The following is an 18,472-nucleotide window of genomic DNA, read 5'->3' as shown; positions in this document are numbered from 1 at the left end:
TGTTATGCCTAGGCATTGTTGTTGATATGCGGGGACACTGGATGAGGGTTGGGTGTGAATGATGGATTGTTTGTTTGAACCTGTGTACTCGAGCCTGATAGACAGATTAGGGAAAAAAAAAAAATAGGATCCGCTGCAATGCAACCTTGGAATAGTCCACACCCGCGTCCTCTCCAGTCAGCGAAGACGGACGACAAACAATTCTCACCGATTGAGAAGTCACACGCTCGTCCTCAGCCTCATGTCAGATTGAGGATGGCCTCGCACCCTGTCAAAGGGGAAAAAGGGCGCTCGTGATCACTTGCTTCTCCCATCGCAAGGCTGAAACTCGCACGCCATCGGCTATCAGCACCTTTCCAGGATACAGTAATCATGCAGGGCGCCACAGCAATTTAATCCCAATCACAAAGTCGTACACGAGTCACATACGCACAGGCCATGCATTCCTTCCTCGCTCGGGGTTGCGATTACCCCTCTTTTTACTCGAGAGCCTTGCGGTGTGAACAATCAGAAAAGGAGCCTCTTTAACCCCCGATCCGCTTGTCCGCTGAGCTGACTTGGCCAGTTCTGTTTCTCGTAAGATCTTCTTCTAGTTTTGTGAACCCACCCCGCGATCCACTGCGTTGTCGATCTGAAGCTCTAGACCATTTATCTTGCTCTAATCCGGATAACAAAAGTAGAACTCCAAGATGGCCGAGCTGGATACGCCCATGGCCGGTCTAGAACCCGGTGGTGATGTCCAATTCAAGCCGTCGGCAGCTTGCACCGTTGCGGAGATCAAGCGATATCCTGTATGTCTCCACGGCTTCTTCCCCAGAGTGGAAATACGGTCTTCTAACTGGTTAGGCAGTCTGGTGCATGCAGCGAGTATACACACAGGATCCTTCAGCCTGGTCAACTGGAAGAGTGGGCGGAAGAAAGGGCAAGCAAGCCCTAACCTGTATACACGTACTATGTCAAGAGAATCCCACGTCTGACGATTGTCTTCTGGAGGTGCAGGGCGAATTCGCCAGCGATACTACCGAGTACTGCGGACGGGTCAGATGGATGTTCGTTTTCCACTACATACATACAATGTAGTGGATGAACTGACAAGATTCTTGTGCAGTTTCGCATGCGCCGCTGCCACGACGCTCGATGTGGAGGGGAGCTATGTCTCCTCGAGCGAGACCCTCGAGCTCGCGATGAGCCACGAGAGCTTCACCCGGCTCTCACGACGATACCAGTTCTCCGGCTCTCTAGACGCCTGGCGGTATCGCGCGACCTCTGGGTCCGCCTCTCGCAAGATCGAATATGATGAAGCTGGGGCAATCAGGTCGGTCGGTATGTATTCCCCTTCTCTCCACCGTCACATGCATCATCCACCAGTAAGTTAGATACATATAGTAACTAACACTAATGACCCGTGATAGTCTTCACAATCGCAATCCGGCTCTCCGGTAGCCTCGCCTCGATAATGTCCATCTACCACTCCTTCCACGACAACACAAGCACAATCCTCGCCCTCCGCGTCTCCCCCTACGACTACCGCCTGCTCCAACAAACCCTAGAAACCCACCGCAACCTCATCGGCCACGCACTGCTAGTCCCAACGACCATCATCGAGATTAGCCTCGCGTCAAACATGCTCTTTATGCAGAAAATCCGGCACGAGCTCAGCGCCGTCGAAAAGGCAACGGGCCAGCACGCCTGGCTGCAGATCCCCCGCTGCAGACGCCCCCGCGCACGGCAGCGAGCTCTCGCGGCTGGGCCATTCGGCCAAGATCTACATCTCGCTCTCGTCTCGGCGCATTGAGAGCGTGGCTTGTCTCCTCGGGCTGATTCGAGAGACTAGTTGTGCTACAGAGCTTGAGGAGTGCATGCATGGCCGCAGAGGCGCCGGCGGCGGGTTTGGGGGGGCCGGGATTGGAGGGCCCAGAGATGCGTATCGGCAGTGGGTCGGGGATCTCGAACTGTTGCTCAAGTTCCGCTTGGTGGATCTGAAGTATAACGAGCGGAGGGCGGATAACCAGATTACGGCGGTGCGTATACAATACATACACAATGCATGATATGATATGATATGTATTCGGACCAGGGGACTGACACTGAGACTGACACGAATAATAGATATACGGTATCCTCACGCAACGCGACAACATTGTCAGCACCTACGTCGCCATCGAATCAAAGAAGATAGCCGAGGAATCGAAGAAGATATCAGAGTCCTCGCATCGCGATGGTTCAGCTCTCAAGTCCCTCAACGTGCTGGCCGTGATCTTCCTCCCAGCGACATTCGTTGCCGTAAGCCGTCCTTCCCTTGCTCCCCATACACTACTACAAAAGACCGCATGCTAAAAAAAGGAGGGGGATCCCAGGCCCTCTTCTCCCTCAAACGCTTCGAAAACACGCCCATCTGGGTCTACTGGGTCATAGTCGTCCCGCTGACGCTGGTCATCTTCGGCTCCTGGACTTGGTGGACTGAGTATCAGCAGCGGCAGATTGCGCAGGAGACAATCGGCCGGGATACCGACCAGGCTGTGCAGCTGGATCTGGACCGCGCGGTTTCTTTCTCGCAGTCTAGTCCGGGCCCCCGCGGGTCTACGCCTTGTCTGGTGTCTGCGGTGCGCGAGATTCGGTCGCATACGAAGAGTCCTTATTATCCTCAGCCTGCAGCTCTTTAGGTTGTCAAGATTGAATGAGCAGGTTTTTAGGGAAGACGAGCGGATGGTAGAACGGCGGAAACGACTGCGCGCTGGGTATATTGAATTATTGGTCCTAAACATCGTGAAAACGTCGAGGCAATCACCGCGATAAGTGAAAGTGTTAAATAGGCTGGGATGGATATAGGTTTTGATATGAGAACTTCTCGTTTACTACTCTTTACTAAAACTTGGGATTGTCTTTTATTATATAATTTTTATATATTAATCCTCCATGCAGCCTTATTATTATTTATAGGGTATTAAGCCCTTTATTTTACTTTTTTTTATAGCCATGGTGAGAATAACTATATAATAATATATTATTTTTATAGAATGATAGCTTGTCTTCTAAAGATATTACTTTATAAAGAGGTTATTAGGTTATAAATACTCCTAAAATACCCCTAATATTAGGCTTTTAGAGTTATCTTCTATAACCTACTTTTATTCTAAGACTTACTTTTATTAGAATAATTATTATATCTATAAAAATATCTCTTATCTATAGTAATAATGAGCCTACTACTTATATCTACTATAAAAGTCTAATTATCCCTATACTACTAATAAATCGAGCCTGCAACCATATCATAGAACATCCGAACCACGTGGCTCAAGCAATAAACCCTTCATCCCCGGGTCCGGTGGATGCACGCAGCGGCGCGTTGAGGTCTGCGGCGAAGAGGCTGCAGATGAACTGGTTGGAGGAGGCGGAGAAGGAGCAGGGGGGGCTTCATGATCGGACTTTTACTGATTGAGGTTTGGGGACTGTCCTATTGAGTGCTGTGGCTAGCTGAGCTGAGGGCAGATATGGCTTTACTAGAGCAGCATTAGGCGTTGGTAAATCACTTGACAAGTAGCTGATATTCGACCAAGTGTGTAGTAATGGGACACCAGGGGTTATCTTATAATGAACAGTGTGTTTGTATAAGTGGATCATTTTCTTCCCTGGTAAACATGGCTCAAGGGCACTTGATAGCATACAGAGTATAAAAATGCTGCGGTGCTTGAGGCACATGAGGCAAGGCCTGCTGTGAACAGAGCTGAGCATGCATCACAAAGAGAGATGCTTTGTGTCCATGAGCCGTTTCATTTCCCCGAGAAAGATAGTGTTCTATATAAAAAAAAACTTACGAATGGCATCATATCCTAATAGCCTTTGTCAGTTCCCTAAAGGTGTTCCATCATAACGCTAGCTTCGGCATCCTTCGCGGGAAACCTGGCATTGCGACGGGCACACTCCTGCGACCGCCACCGCGGCTCAAAAAAATGGCATGAATAACTGCCGGGCTTCATTCCACTGTTTCTAAGACAAGGCGCAGATATCCAGACTGCGGATCGTGATGGGCAGCCAGTATTCCATATGCTACCCTGGCAGGTGATATGCCTGACTTGCAATACATGAAAGGGCTTCCGGGAAAGGCCTAAATGAGCCCGACACCTGGGGGGCAACGCTACTAATGATGGCTGCAGTTAGGGCCTGTACAGACGTTATAGATTCGCTCTTCTCCCAATACTACGGTGCTGATCCGAATCGCCGAGACAACAGAGGATGGACTTCCTCATTATGTGCAATTAACGGGCGGATAGGTTCCTATGGGCAAATATTTTTTTTTCTACTCGAACGTGTGTGAAAAAATATTCGGCTTTCACTAAGAAGCGTAGTGTCGGCGTCAATATTCAAGAACTAAAAGGTGGATGGTCCTTGAGCCATCGCACGCAGATCAGGCGAGAGGAAGGGCAGCTGAAACACGAGGCCAATAACTTTCGTTCGATTAAGCAACAATGAAATGAAAAGGTCCCGGCGCTTAGCAGCACTGAATCAGAAAGACGACTAGGCTAGGTGGTGATCTGACCGTCGTAGCAGCTAAGATTTAGCTAGCTGAGGACCATCCCGCGACGAAGCAACAGAGAAAGTGGTTATTGGTCGATGTAGAATCATCGAAGCTTTGGACAAGCATTTCGACACACCTAGTCGTATGTCACACTGCGTCCAAAAATATCCCACCCAATCGCTGTCGTGCCTCAGGGCATGGCCAAAAACCGTCGGCGAATCCGGGCCGAGCTGTAGCCGCCGGGAACTGGAACCCCTCTTATCGTGCATGAAGGATGGCTGGAGACTTCCAAAAGGAAGGGGAACATCACAATCTTTTATAAGCATTGATCGTCCAAGAGGTTTTCCCACCAAATCCGTCTACAGCTTTCCTCCTCCGCGCTCGTCCTGCATTCCTGTCACCATGGACGCCTCAGACATCATCCAATACATCGTCGTCCCCGTCATCGCTGTGATAGTCGGAGCTATCACGATCGCCATCCTATGCGTACGGCACAAACAGAAACAGAAAAGATTGGATCTTGAACACCAGCGTCTTCAGCAGACCTTCGCCACACCATGGATCCCCGATGCCCAGCAGCCCATCTACCAGATGCAGCATCAAGCCTTTCAACAAGAAAAGCCCTATCAACAATCCGCAGGGGGGATCCCAAGTCACGTCATGGTTCAATATCCGAGTCCGGTCGCTCAGGGGCCTCCGGGGTACTATGCACCGGACGTTCATGGACAGCAGCAGTAAATGGTATTCTTCCCATATCGGTTCAGAAGGCGCCGACTGACGCGTCTTCGATCAAGGCATCGTACCGGACCCTATTTCTGACGTGGCGAGTCATGCACTATTTGATTCTCCTACAACCGATCAAGGGGGTGACGCGTTCTGTTTAATGGACCGGGGTTGTCTATCAAATTGCGAAGATAGGTGTGTCGGGTATTTCTTTCAAGGAGGTCCTGGCGACATCACCTCAAGGAGCGGTTTCATTTGTTCAACATTGCAAGCATAGCGTTGCTGCATCTGGGTCTCGATCTACAGCAAGGAAAAGAGGAGTGTTGCCATGCTGGTCCTGCGATTCCCACCGGCCCCGTATTTGAGAAGGTGTGCTACAATGGACAGGGTGCCTCTCTCAACACTTTAGGATAGTTGTGTCCGTTTCAGGTTATCACGCGATTCCACAAATGAACTAAGTGCACTATACTGTAGCAAGGCCTCTACCACCCGAACATGACCCCGTCGCGCTGTGTGGGACAAAAGTGTTCTCCCTTTGTAAGCCTGCTTGTCTATCCTGGCGCCGGTTTTTTTATAAGAATCTCCAATATCTCCTGCTAATCGCCGCCCGCACCCTCTCACGCGGCCTTGTAGTGCTGCCTCGCCGTGTGTGACAGAGGTGTGAGACTGGCATCATCTCATGCCTCTATATTGACCCGTTTGTCACACTTGTTTTGAACACGTCTCTGTTGGCGAGGTCCGGGTTTGCCCTCCTCGCGAGGAAGAGTCCCATGATGCGCTGGCTGCAGGATTTAGCGGCGAGGAGGATGGTGGATATGTTCCAGTTGTAGTAGCTGTTTGCATTCACGCCATGCGCGATCTGGGAAGTGGTGGTTCTGTGGGTTAACAAATCTATAATAGGATTTAGCACCTAAGATTATTAAGGCAATAAGGGAACGTAGAAGATTAATGGGGTAAATATGTCTTTTTCTTTACCCAGGTGGCTAATAGAGGCTTGATGGGTGTGCTATAGCGGTACAGAGTCTCCAGTATCTAACATTAAAGTAGTGGCTCACCAGTAAAGGTTATAACTGAAAATTCCGCCGTTTGTGACCAGCCATGTGTGACCTTAGTCGCAGTTATTTTCAGAGCCAAGTTGACAGGTCCTTATTATTATACCGATGGGACTTTCCGGTTGGCGGAGTTTGTAGAGGCATTTGTGGAGGGGTGGAAAGATGTCTTGAATTCAGGGGTTATTGCATAGAACGTATGGCTGTGCCACTAAAACTAACTTGAACTGATTCTCAATTTCATAGAGTCATCATTGCGACATAGTAACATCGAGGTTTGTTTCCCTATATTCTGCTTCCATCCGTCTTGGATAATGATTTATCATGCTAACTGAGTACAATGATCTGGCAGCTCACTCGTCAACTCAGCTTAGACCTCATGCAACCATAGCAAAAACCGACTTGGACTCTATTTTAAATCCCAATAAGAGTCGCCTATCTTGGTACTCTACCAAACCATGCTGGCTCCGCTTCGATATCCCACTGCCACCACAGACCCGCAGCTCTCTCCCCATTGACCTGGAACTTCAGCAACATCTGCTTGTACTCTTTTGCAATAATAATCTGCATTCGCGTATAGTCCTTATCTGGCTGGAAAAAGCTGTAGACATCCGTCTAGTAAAAGGTTAAAGGGCACTTAGAAGCAAGATGGTGATTAAACACTATAGCTAAGGACACCAGGCTAGACAACAGACTTCACTACTATAAGTAGAGATGGTATATTCTCCTTTCCAAGGATATACTATAGATAATACTAATAGTCCTTACCCTATAAAAATATATTACTACTAAACAAGCTTAACTTTAACAAGGGCAGGCCAATATAGAACCACCCTATCCCATAGGTAGTAGGCTTGCTAAAGTCTAGATTATCTGCTAGACGCGTCTAGTATCCGCGGCAGACGCGAGTTATTTATTTTAATAGGTTATTAGGGATAACGTATTTAAGTTAGGGTTATTATTGCTATACTCTATATTAAGAGTAGCTAGGCACTAGGTAAGCATGTTGTTTAGGCTACTACGCATGCCCAAGCCTGCTAGGAGTGGGGAGCGGCAATAGCCACATGGTCATGTAGAATCTGGGAGGTAGTAGATCTGCCTAGTGCTTAGTTTTATGCATGGGACTGTGATATTGCTATTATGTTTAATATTAGCTTGGCTTATAGCTATTCTATCCATGCCAAGTATTTATAGGATATACTCGCGTATAAAGTTAGCAAACCACTAGCCTAAGACTTGATTAATAATAAAAGCTATCAAGCCTATAATAGTATTATTATATAACCACTCTTAATTAAATCTCTACTCCCTAGACATGTTTCTTGTGGGCATGGCATTAAGGATTAGGACCAAGTCTTGTATATTACTTATAATTATTCCCCGCGGACTAACTATAAGTATTATAGGCAAGGCAAGGCCTATAGTATGCTAGAAGTAATTAATAATATTAGCTTCCTGCCTATTCCATGGATTACCCTCTAGGTTAAACTCCAGAAGATGCTTTTAGATCTAGTTACTCTAGCTTAGTTAGCCTTTATTAACAAGGATCCCCACCACGGTGGATATAAACATCTTTAAGCACGAGGCTAGCATATATATGCTGTCTTTATTGGTAGGGAGGGTTAAGTTATTATTATAGTAGCTAAAGGCTTTTTTCATGATACACGCTCCTGGTGGGCTATTCCAAATGTGATAGAGGGGGTTCTGGCAGGTGGAGTGAATTTATTGGATTTGGGGGAGGCATGATGAAAGTCTGTGCAGGACTGTGTCTTGTTCCGTGTTCATCTTTCCGTGCAAAAGTAGTGTAAGAATGGGGAAGTCTAGGGAAGAGAACTAAGGGAGGCGGGCTAGTCGTGTTTCGGGGGAGGAAGGCATATAAATAGGATATCTGACCTATCTACACATGTCTCACGAGCTGACAAACTACAATGGCGCCACGTAGATGTCTCGTTCATATGGTATACTCCGCCTGCATGGAGATCCAGTATTATCTTCAAATACTTCCCACCAAGGAACTACAAGGACACGTAGTGTTTGCTGCATGCAATATAAGCTTCAATTCTAGCTAACGAACGGACAGCAGTTGACATCTGCTAAATTGGATCACCATGGCGTCCGACTATATCCCCATCATTCACACAAACAGCTTGACCCCCACGTTCACCTCCCCTCTCCCGCAACGCGAGCGTTCAGTATGCTGAATTCTCCTCACTTGGGAAGGGCTTCACCCTCGCCCTTTCCAGCACCAGCGCAACCAGTGTCACCCCAGGGCCACAACATTTTGTTTTGCTAGAAGTATCAAGGTAAGCTCGTGCCATGGTGTCATGATATGCTCTTGATGCTGGGAACTCACTAGAGGTGGAGGAGTAGGTCTGTTTTGAGAGTGTCAGTACAGTGGCACAAGGTCAAAGGGGCAAAACAATTGGGGGAAGAAGGACTTGTTCGTACCCTTTTTAAAATTTGGATAGTCGAAAGTGCTTGATGGAAAGCGATAGTTTGGTTTGGAGATTCTGTCTTGGTTAAGGTTGAGCAGAGATGCATTAAAGGGCAGGAGAGGACGCGGTATTTAACCTTTTGGCAAGGACAGTCTGTCGCAATTCATGAAGATTCTCTTAACATGGAGGATTAATGCCATGTCATGGCTTTTCGCCCAAGCTGGACAGGTGCAGCGCGCGCTGACTGCCAAGGTGTTGCTGTCGTCTCGTCTGCTCTGGAACCACCACCCTCCAATGTCGAGTTTACATCGTTGTATTCATCATGATTCGCCATGCACAAATGTGTGTGTATGTTTTGGAGACAAGCTCAGGCACCCCGCAGATCAACATTCGCGGACACTCCCCGCTGCCAAAACCCCAGACAATCAATTTAGCCGCTCGGCTGAATAGATGTTAAACAGGTAGCATTGCATAGTACATTTCCAACCTTATAGGACTAGAAACGGCACATACCAGGCCAAGCGTGATTTTTATTAAGGTGATTTTAGCTTGCCCTGAAACGTTACCGGGGAGTTGGCCCTTGTGAACCCCTGGACATTAGCTGGATTGCCGTTAATCAGCCATGGACTTGAGAATTCCGGACGCCTCACCATCTGTAGTATTTGCGGGGAACAATAAACTGCAGAGTGGGGGCCAAATCTATATTGCTCTTCTATAGCCCTGAAACGGGATAATATTCTACATACTGCGTTGTTCGTATCGTTCATCGCCCTACTATGCCCGGTGCGAAGTTGGGTAGCCCTTGAGGTAACTTTCTCTCTTCATGCTTCTAGTGTAATAATTGAAACGTATGCGCGAGTGATAGATTGAAGTAGGCCATGCATTAATGAGGCCTCTAGCCATGCTGTCGGTTAGGGTAGAAACTAATGATCCTACTCTAAAGAACCAGTACTGTTGCCACAATCAAGTAAGGCTTGAATCTCAGGAGCTCCATGAATTATTTTCCAGTACATAGGGCGTCTTAAAAATGCCCTTTGCTCAGCACATAAACGATGCCTTGTTTTCAGCGCGGATTTCCATTATATGAAAGCAGAACAACTCCGCACGCGCCTATGCTTGGCAGTCTGTTCCCTGCATTTTCCACCACGGGGAAGGCCCGACTCCCCCTCGTTGGTGACGAAACTACCCCTGTTGCATATTTATCCCAGATATTGCTCTAGAGTGGATAAGGCGCAACATCGGCGCTCGTGCACAGCCACTTTGGCTAATGATATTGAGGTACAAATGCTCGTTGGCAGACGGATCCCTTTTAGTCGGCTGGGAGCGGGGCTGCGGTCTCGGCATTCGACACCCCCTCACGCAACGGGTGGGGGCGAGACTATGTAGTGACACCAAATATGTGGGGGCCGAGGCGCTCGGACGAGGAGCTACATTTAGCCTCGACAGAGGTTGTTGCAGCATCGGCGGGAATTGCCCGCTAGCTCCAAGTCCATGCTGGTTTCAATGAGTACGGGCTGACGTAGCTAATAGTTAGCAAGCTCTGCAGGCTCAAGGCTCTTCGACGCAGTATGACATTGCCATAATGCTTGGACGCTTCGACTAAGCTTTCAAAGAGACTCACGGCTTGTCCAGCAGTCAATCGTCTCAGACTACGTTGGGTTTCGCTGAAATGTAGCCCAAGAATTTCAAGACACAATTAGACATGTGACATAATAGTTAGTCTGGTAAATCAGAGACTCTAGACGCCATCCGAAGTTTCAACTTATCCCCAACAACAATCTCATCCTTCCTCGCCATGAGCTCCTCTATTTCCCGTACCCAGCTTATATACCTCGCACCCAACGACTCTCCACTTAACATCCAACCAAGCAATTGTATCTCCCACAATATCTGGCGACTCTAGGAAAGCGTTCCGCACTGCCTTAGGTAATAATCCCTTAGACATAGTTGTCTTAATCGCATGAGGATTAAAATAGAATGCTAGTAGCCCTTACTTACTATATTTAACCTGCAATAACTTGGTCCATCTTAATATTGCAAGCTTTAAGCTCTAGCAACCCCAGCCCCAGGGCTAAGCACTTAAGGCGCCTAAGGAGGAGATGTTAATCATAATCCATGACCTATCGCGTTTAGCTTGGGTAGTAAACTATATAGGGAGGAAGGCGCGCGCTATATTAAATAGGCCGTGAAGATTCACCTTCCAAGTTTACTAGCATATATCTGCATCTAAATCAAGGAAGGGCTTGAGTAGCTCCATATCTCCTATATTATTCACAAGTATAACTAAACACCTGCTAAAGTACTGCTCCACGTTATCATGAAGTGCCTGAACGCTCGCCTGGTTTGAGATGTGAACCACGAAGCCCAACACCATAGGCTCAGGACGTCCGGCTTGCGTTGCGGCGCCTTTAAGCGATAAGATTGGTTGTTATGCCGTGTAGATCCGCGATTGCTATCGCAGAGGCTCCTGCATGTGCAAAACCTGTAGCAGCGGCATATCTGACTCCGCTTTCCCAGGCGCCTCCTGTGATAAGGACATGTTTGCCGGCTAGGTTCAGTTTTAGCGGGGCGATGTAGTCATAGGTGGCTGAATGGTGTGTTGCTATGAAGTTGCCAGCCAGGGCCGGCTTTCCCGACATTCTGCACTGATCTAACGTACCCAGTAAAACGTGTAGTTTCTTGTTTGAAGCAGAACATCGAGGTGAACTGAGATACCAGATGGCCACTTTGACCCCAACTGCATACTAGGGTTTCTTCGGTTATCCAGCGGCTTCGCACCAGCTATACCCAGAGTCGTCTGTACTATGTCTTGGAACACTGATAAGCTGATAAACGATCCAGATAGTGTTTGAAGCACCTAGTCGGTCAGTAAAGAATATATGCAAAACAGCCAGACACGTCTCTATGAGTGGAGGACAGGTGACTTGTTACCCAAAAAGCGGGGTAGAGCAGACAACTGACGCCTTTAAAAGAGAAGAGGGATTCTTACTGTCTAGTGATCCAATAAATAACAAATGTCCTCGTCCTCCCAGAGTCAACACGTACGAAACTCCTCACCTGGTGTCAAGCTTGTTGGAATTTCCCCGTGAAAAACCAAGTTTATGACTCGATTATCGGAGCATGGACCACACCCGAGATTAACTATACTATCGCTGCTTCTCCGACGCTAGTGCTGGCCAGTTGCGCTCCGGAAGATATTACGATGGCCATCCGACACTTCCTCCATCGGATTTACTTCGCGAATTCGCTAGACATCGAATGCTACGGAACCAGAACCCACTGCATTAGTTTCGGTGACAAATCGTCCACTTAAAGCAGTGCATCGCGCCCTGTCAAATACTATATGGATGGCGAGTGCCCGGCAACAATCTGGATCGCTGTAATCCGGGTACCAGGGTTAGCAACTATCGGCGAGCATCCTGGATAACACGCGTATTTCAGAAATGGAACCTTAAATTGAAAATATAAATATCAAAGAAAGGACGATTGGAGACTCTCAGTGCAAGGAAACCTCAAGCTATAGAGAAGGGGGTACAGTGAATAAAGCAAGTGACATGAAAAACCCCAGCCATGGCGCCGATAACCCAAGTGCAGATACAGGAGAGAGAGGTGATAGGGGTGCTGCTGCCTCCAGTCCCACGCAAGCCCGAATCAGCAGATCACCTGCCGGACAAGGTTATCGCAATTCCTCACACCCGCAGGCGAATATTGGAGGATTAAAGCCAGTCCTATCTACTTCTGAGAACTCTCCATGTCGCCAGCAAGACGACCAGACGGCCATAACGATCAAAAATACTTCAGCCCGAACACCCTATGACAGTGGACGTTCTAATGACGATTACGAAAGTGAGAATAGCCAAGCAATTGGTGGGCTGGTTCATGGCCATTCAAGACTACGATCCAGGCTAAAATGCAAGCCAGATGAACGCCTGGCGAAGAGACATAAGCATCCGTCAGATGTTGGCACGCCAATCAGATTTACTTTGGTGTCAGCCGATGACGCTTCGAGAGAGCATTTAAGTCTGCCACAGAGACCATCGACCGGCAGCTTTCCGGCTAACCTTGGCAAAGCGCAGGAGATCCTTGGTTGAGGAATTTTGCGTATCCAACCCCATGGGCCTCGGAATGCCGACACCATTACATTCCTGCCGGATGTTACTCAACGACGTCTATGCCATTGACGCCCGGGATATCTTACGATAAGAGGTCCAACTCAGCTAGCTGTAACCAAAATACTCCAGCAACCATATTTGTGACTGGAAATATGCCAGTTACACGGAATGACCTCCTAATAGACCCTTTAATTATTGCCGATAATGCGCCGTGGGAGGCGGAGGCAGAAGATTACCATCCACCTTTCTTCATGGGTGATACTACTTCATCAGAGACGACTTGTCCATATCCAGACCCTTCGCCCATTTTCTCCAGCGCACCTGACCACGGACGCTCTATCACACGCAGAGGCAGGGCGGTGACGCTCAATAAAACAGCTGCCCTCACAGTCTGGTCCATCAGAAATTGCCTCGCAATAATATAGTTGGCATTCTTCCCTCCTGTGATCCTCCAGATTCCTCTCATGGAAATAGACAGTTTAAATCCTGCAAGCGAAAGCCGTGCCAACCAGATGGACCAGCACCCAAACGGGCTCAAAACAATCTGTCGGCCGGAGCCCCTGGCTCCCGGACTTGCTCAAGCATTCTTCTCACTATTCCGTTGAACATTCCCCTCACGACTCACGAGATACAGCGATTGGAGCAGTAATATTGGATAGCCCCTGTTTCCTTATTTAGTTTAGTCGATTCCTGTGCTTAAATAGTCTCGTTTCCCCAGTTATTCAGAATGACAGACCTCTCAACTTTCTTAACATCCTCCACCTAGATCGACGGCCCGGCCGACACAATCATTAATTTGGCAGGGGAAAATAAATTTGCGGCACTCTACTCTTACTCCTTGTCTCTGCCGCGTGACAGGCGTTTTCAATTCTTTCATGGGTTGTTGGAATGTGACCTACCAGATTACGTATTATTCCTGATCTGCCAATGGCTGAGAACGGGAGTGCGCGGTCAGCAAGTCGCTCGAATCAACGGTCAGGTAGTAGTGAACCCTATGGGAGCTCCAGAAAGGGCATGCCGTGGTCACCTAAAGAAAAAGACCTCCTACTGAGGTTGAGTGGACGAAAAACGACCATGGTCGGAGGTGACAATATCATTTTCGGACAGTTCCCAGGCCGGAGTCAAGGCTCCATTCAAGTATTTTGGAGTACGAGCCTCAGAAGCAGAGTACATTAAAATGGCATTCTTTGGCGTCACAAAGTTTGATTTATAGCTTGTAACTAATTAGAGTAGATTTAAAGTTTTCGAGCGAATTTCAACGAATACGTTATTAGGACGCCATAGAAAGTGATAGGAGCAATACAACGGTGCTTTAGACAGATAATAATATAAGGCCGGGCCTGATCTAGTGCACACACACTTACAGTATAATTGATTTAGTTGGGACACTTATGTCGCCGAGTACCCTCCATCAACAAAGAAAACCTGACCTGTAACAGCCTTGCTTGAGTCACTGGCAAGATACACGGCAATCCCCCCCAAGTCTTCTGCAACCCCATTCCTCCGTATCATGGTGCGCATTGCGTGGGATTCTGCTTTCGTTGGGTCCCCTAATACTGCAGTAGTCATGGCTGTTTCAACGAGACCAGGAGCGATAGCATTACATAAAACGCCTCGTGGTGACCAAGCCTCCGCCTGCGACCGAGTAAGAGATACGAGTCCGCCTTTTGAAGCTCCGTAGGCGCTGCTGTTGCCAAAAGCTCTAAACGACTGCTGGCTGACAATGTTGATGATGCGTCCACTTCCCCTTTTTGCCATAGCCGGTCCAAACTTCTGTCCAAGAGCAAATGGTGCCGTAAGATTGACAGCTATAGTCTCATCCCAGTCTTTGACTGACAGATGGTCCATATGAATCCGAGTATTGATGCCTGCAGCGTTGACTAAAATGTCAGGGACACCGTATTGCTTGATGACCGCGTTACTAATGGCGTCGGCGTCGCGGACGTCAATAGGCAGTCCGTGTGCCTCGACTCCTTTCCTGGAGAGGTAATCGACTGTATTCTGGACCGGGCTTGGACGTCGAGCCACAACAATAACGGCAGCTCCAGCCATGCCCAGGGCGGCGGCCATCGCCCGTCCGATGCCGGAGCTGCCTCCAGTGACAACAGCGACACGGCCGCGAAGACCAAAGAGGGACTCAAGATATGTGGCGCTGGTCCGTATGCCGTCTGTCATTGTTTCGTGTATAGAATTAATATGGTGAGGAAGTCTGCGAATTTTCCTTCCTTCTTAAACAATATGTGTATGAGTCATATGGTACCCGTCGCTTTGCTTTCCCCACCAGCCCGCCCCTCATCCCAACCACCTCCTCTCCATCACTTGACCCTGGAATGCCTATATTTACTCTCAAACAATGTTCATCCAGTCTACCAACTTGGCCCCTGCGTGAAATCCGCCGACAGAATCAACATTACCTTCCATCAAACACATACCAGCCCCCTCATCTCGCTAGAAAAGCACAAGGTAAAGAAAGCTCCCTCAACTACACCCTCACTACACCCCCCTCTCCCTGAGCACAGCCCTCAACGTCGCAGCAAACTTCTCGACATACTCCCTGTTCAACATGGTATAATGCGCCCCCTGCACATCATGGAAGCGCACACCCTCACGCACAAACTCCCTCCACGCGCTTAGCCTGCCCTCAACCCAATCCCGCCGATCCTTCGCAACATGGCTCAACGGGTCGGCAACAAACACATCCATACATTTCACGGCCCCCCGTGGCTCATACTCCACGGCCAAGCTCTGCATATTCGACGCAAGATCCACCCAGAGCAAGTAGTACTCCTCCGAAAGGCCCAGCTCGTCCCAGCGCGCAGCATCACAGTGCCCACGCAGGTAGCGGATGGCGTCGAGGCGGCGGTTCTCTCGATTCAATTCCTGCAGAGCAGGCTTGTGCGTATACGCCGCCTTCTCGGTCATCAGGCCCACGAAGTAAAACAGGTGGATCACGCACTCCTCCCAGACGAGCTCGCGCATGCGGGACTTTATGTGCGGCGGGAGATTCCAGCTCCCGCAGTAGCGGACCTCGTCGCCGGCCTGTTCGAGCAGCTTGCTCACTTCGAACGCCACCATCCCGCCGAAGGAGTACCCCGCTATTGCGTAGGGCCCGTGTGGTTGACGCTGCTTGATTGCGTCGCGGTAGGTTGTGAAGAGCTCGTCTAGAGAGGTAAAGGGGGGCTCGGGCAGGCCGGCTGCAGCGTTGAAGCCTTTTGCGCGGAAGGCATAGACGGGCCGGTCTTTGATGTGGTGTGCTAGGTTTACGAATACTAGGACCTCGCCGACACCTGGGTGCACGAGCCATAGGGGGGTCTTGGTGCCGTGGGGTTGCAGGGTTACGACGGGGTTGTAGACGTGTGTGGAAGTTTGCTTCTCTTGCAGGGGGGCTGTGGCGCTTGCTGCGAGGGCGAGGCCCTTGGCCGTGGGATCTTTGAGGATGTCTGTTAGGCGCAGTGACTGAAAGGGCTGGAGACGCTTGTTGGCTAGGTGGATGATGGCTACGAGATCCATCGACGTGGCGCCTATGGACAGGATTGAGTCGTTGACGCCAAAGTCTTCATCCTCAGGCCGGAGCTCTAGCTGCTGCTTGATGATATCCAGAATGAGCGCTTCCTCCGGTGTCTCTGGGCTGCCGCGTGTCTTTTGCTGGTATCGCTTAATCGCTTCATCGTTCGTTTGCTCCTGCGCAGCGAACCTCCCCTCTTCAAACGCGGTCTTGAGTTTCGCCCGCGATAACTTGCCTAGCGTGCTCTTTGGCATGTCCTCTAGACGCAGCGGTACGACGCGCGGTCGCGACCGCGTGTGCATGGCCACTACGCGTATGATGCTGCTCTGCGTGGTAAAGCGCGCTTCGTCATCGCTCTCTCCATACGAGGGGAGGTAGAGCACGACGACTCCTTCCGTATCCATGGAGCCATCGCGCGAGCTAAACGTACAAAAGTAACTGGGCGTCGTGCCTGGGATCTCCGCCTGCTCAAGAGCGGCATCCAGCTCGTACGGGAGGTATTTGACTCCATTGATGTTGATTATCTCCTTTGTGCGCCCGTCAAGATGGAGGTTGCCGTTGCTGTCCATGAACGCCAGATCGCCAGTCCGGAACCATCCGTCGCTGGTGAACGCCTCTGCCGTGGCGGCCGGATTGTTATAATACCCCGTGAACACGACCTCCCCGGTTACTTCGAGGCTCCCACGCTCACCGGGGGCTGTCTGCTCGCATGGATTGTCGAGCCTTGTCACCCGCATGCGCACCCCGGGCATGGGTCTCCCGAGACAGGCGAACTCGTGGTGTTCCGCGTCATCATAGCTCGGACAGCGGGAATTGAATATACACCCGGCCGCAGTCTCGGTCATGCCGAACGAGGGCTTGAAGACGTCGTCTGGTGCCCCGTACCGGCTGAGGAGGGCTTGGAGTGCAACACACACCTTCGTGACGTTGGCTTCGCCGCCGGTGTCAACATAGAGCGTCTCGAGGTTGAGGTCAGAGTCCAGGGTGTACTCTGGACTCCCAGACTCCAGCTGTCGTCGCAACTTGGCACAGAGGAAGTTGGGCATGAACGTGCGCGAGACGCGGTGGCGGCTGATGAGGTTCAGCAGCTGGGCCGGATTGACGAGGAGATCCGCGGCTGGGACTTGTATCTGCGATATGCCGGACACAATGGCGAATATGTGGCAGTGGACTAGGTTGGCGACGTGGTCCATGTGCACCCATGATAGGAACGGGCTTCGGGGGAAGCGCAGATTCCCCACGGCGGACTTGCCCCGGAATGCGGCGAGGAGTTGCTGGTGTGTCAGTGGGACGGCCTTTGCGTTACCGCTGCTGCCGGAGGTCAGCATGAGGGCGAGGATGTCGGTTGGTGATGGGTGGAGCGCGGGGAGAGGTGCCTCAACAGCACTTTCCTCCACGGGAAGAGCAAGAATCTCATCCACTGTTCGAGCCTCAATCCGGGCGACCGCTGTCTGCTCTTCAAAGGGGCCTAACAGGGCGGACCGAGTCAAACAGATTGACGCGTTGAGCGTCTCGGAAAGATGTCGGAGATGCTTCTGTCTGTCTGCTGGGTTCTGGCTAAACATCCCGGGCCCAGTGACGGCGGGTATGCCCCCAGCCAACAGGATGGACCAGTACCAGACGATGCTATCAAAGGTGGACTCAAAGTGGGTGAGGACGATGGACCTGGGCCTGCACAACCCGTGTTGCAAGAGCCTGGTTGCATTTGTTTCGGCTTGGTGCAGCAGCTCCTTGTAGGAGAGTGTCTGCGGTGGTGATGAGTTGGGGATGCTGTTTGGGATGTATGCAATTATGCCCTCGTTGGTGTGAGTGGCAGCATGTCGTAGGGCGTCCACAATGTTGTCAAATGGGTATTTGGCTGCCACGACAAGGGCGATATCTGTTTTGCTGGGTGCCATATCTTACACTCTGAGCAATACTCTGGATGTTCGGGAGTGTTTCAATGCAAATGATGGGGTGGATGAGGAGTATCCTACCTGTTTCTCCGCAATCTAGAGACTTAAATATGTACCCAAATGAATACGAGACATCCCTGCCCTCGCGGGATTTATCCAAATGAGGTCCATGCCGTGTCACGCTACTGACTGATGATCTCTATTACACGAAGAGGAATACGAGGTTGCATTCTC

The 18,472-nt window shown here is 49.9% G+C and overlaps 5 protein-coding genes across 5 annotated transcripts; 2 read left to right on the top strand and 3 right to left on the bottom strand.

Annotated features, from left to right (window-relative positions):
• Positions 1-689: 689 nt before the first annotated feature.
• Positions 690-3,052, top strand: BJX68DRAFT_255374 (uncharacterized protein; the record flags this gene model as incomplete). The annotated part of the gene is made up of 10 exons (XM_071043031.1): positions 690-841; positions 1,109-1,323; positions 1,413-1,617; positions 1,700-1,833; positions 1,876-2,021; positions 2,110-2,283; positions 2,358-2,543; position 2,941; positions 2,975-2,979; positions 3,017-3,052. The coding sequence occupies 10 exons, from the start codon at positions 690-692 to the stop codon at positions 3,050-3,052; spliced, it is 1,254 nt and encodes a 417-aa protein (XP_070898885.1).
• Positions 3,053-4,921: 1,869 nt separating this feature from the next.
• BJX68DRAFT_266974 (uncharacterized protein) lies at positions 4,922-5,257 on the top strand (the record flags this gene model as incomplete). Its single annotated transcript, XM_071045664.1, has 1 exon — positions 4,922-5,257. The coding sequence occupies one exon, from the start codon at positions 4,922-4,924 to the stop codon at positions 5,255-5,257; it is 336 nt and encodes a 111-aa protein (XP_070898884.1).
• A 5,185-nt stretch (positions 5,258-10,442) lies between these two features.
• Positions 10,443-11,428, bottom strand: BJX68DRAFT_275920 (uncharacterized protein; the record flags this gene model as incomplete). Its single annotated transcript, XM_071047959.1, has 5 exons — positions 11,209-11,428; positions 10,937-11,132; positions 10,735-10,774; positions 10,573-10,677; positions 10,443-10,529 (listed from the first exon to the last, which is right to left on the bottom strand). The coding sequence occupies exons 1-5, from the start codon at positions 11,363-11,365 to the stop codon at positions 10,443-10,445; spliced, it is 585 nt and encodes a 194-aa protein (XP_070898883.1). The 5' UTR covers positions 11,366-11,428.
• Positions 11,429-14,010: 2,582 nt separating this feature from the next.
• BJX68DRAFT_237471 (SDR family NAD(P)-dependent oxidoreductase) lies at positions 14,011-15,035 on the bottom strand. Its single transcript, XM_071040201.1, has one exon. It carries the CDS (start codon positions 15,011-15,013, stop codon positions 14,228-14,230), a length of 786 nt encoding a protein of 261 aa, XP_070898882.1. The 5' UTR covers positions 15,014-15,035; the 3' UTR covers positions 14,011-14,227.
• Positions 15,036-15,176: 141 nt separating this feature from the next.
• On the bottom strand, positions 15,177-18,369 carry BJX68DRAFT_275918 (uncharacterized protein). Its single transcript, XM_071047958.1, has one exon. The coding sequence runs from the start codon at positions 18,239-18,241 to the stop codon at positions 15,332-15,334; it is 2,910 nt and encodes a 969-aa protein (XP_070898881.1). The 5' UTR covers positions 18,242-18,369; the 3' UTR covers positions 15,177-15,331.
• Between the last annotated feature and the right edge of the window lie 103 nt (positions 18,370-18,472).

The sequence above is a fragment of the Aspergillus pseudodeflectus genome, assembly GCF_044049435.1.
Source record: "Aspergillus pseudodeflectus strain CBS 756.74 chromosome Unknown BJX68scaffold_22, whole genome shotgun sequence".
In the NCBI taxonomy this organism is placed as follows: Eukaryota; Fungi; Ascomycota; class Eurotiomycetes; order Eurotiales; family Aspergillaceae; genus Aspergillus; species Aspergillus pseudodeflectus.
Note: the sequence above shows the minus strand (reverse complement) of the source record. Positions and strands in the feature narration are given on the sequence as shown.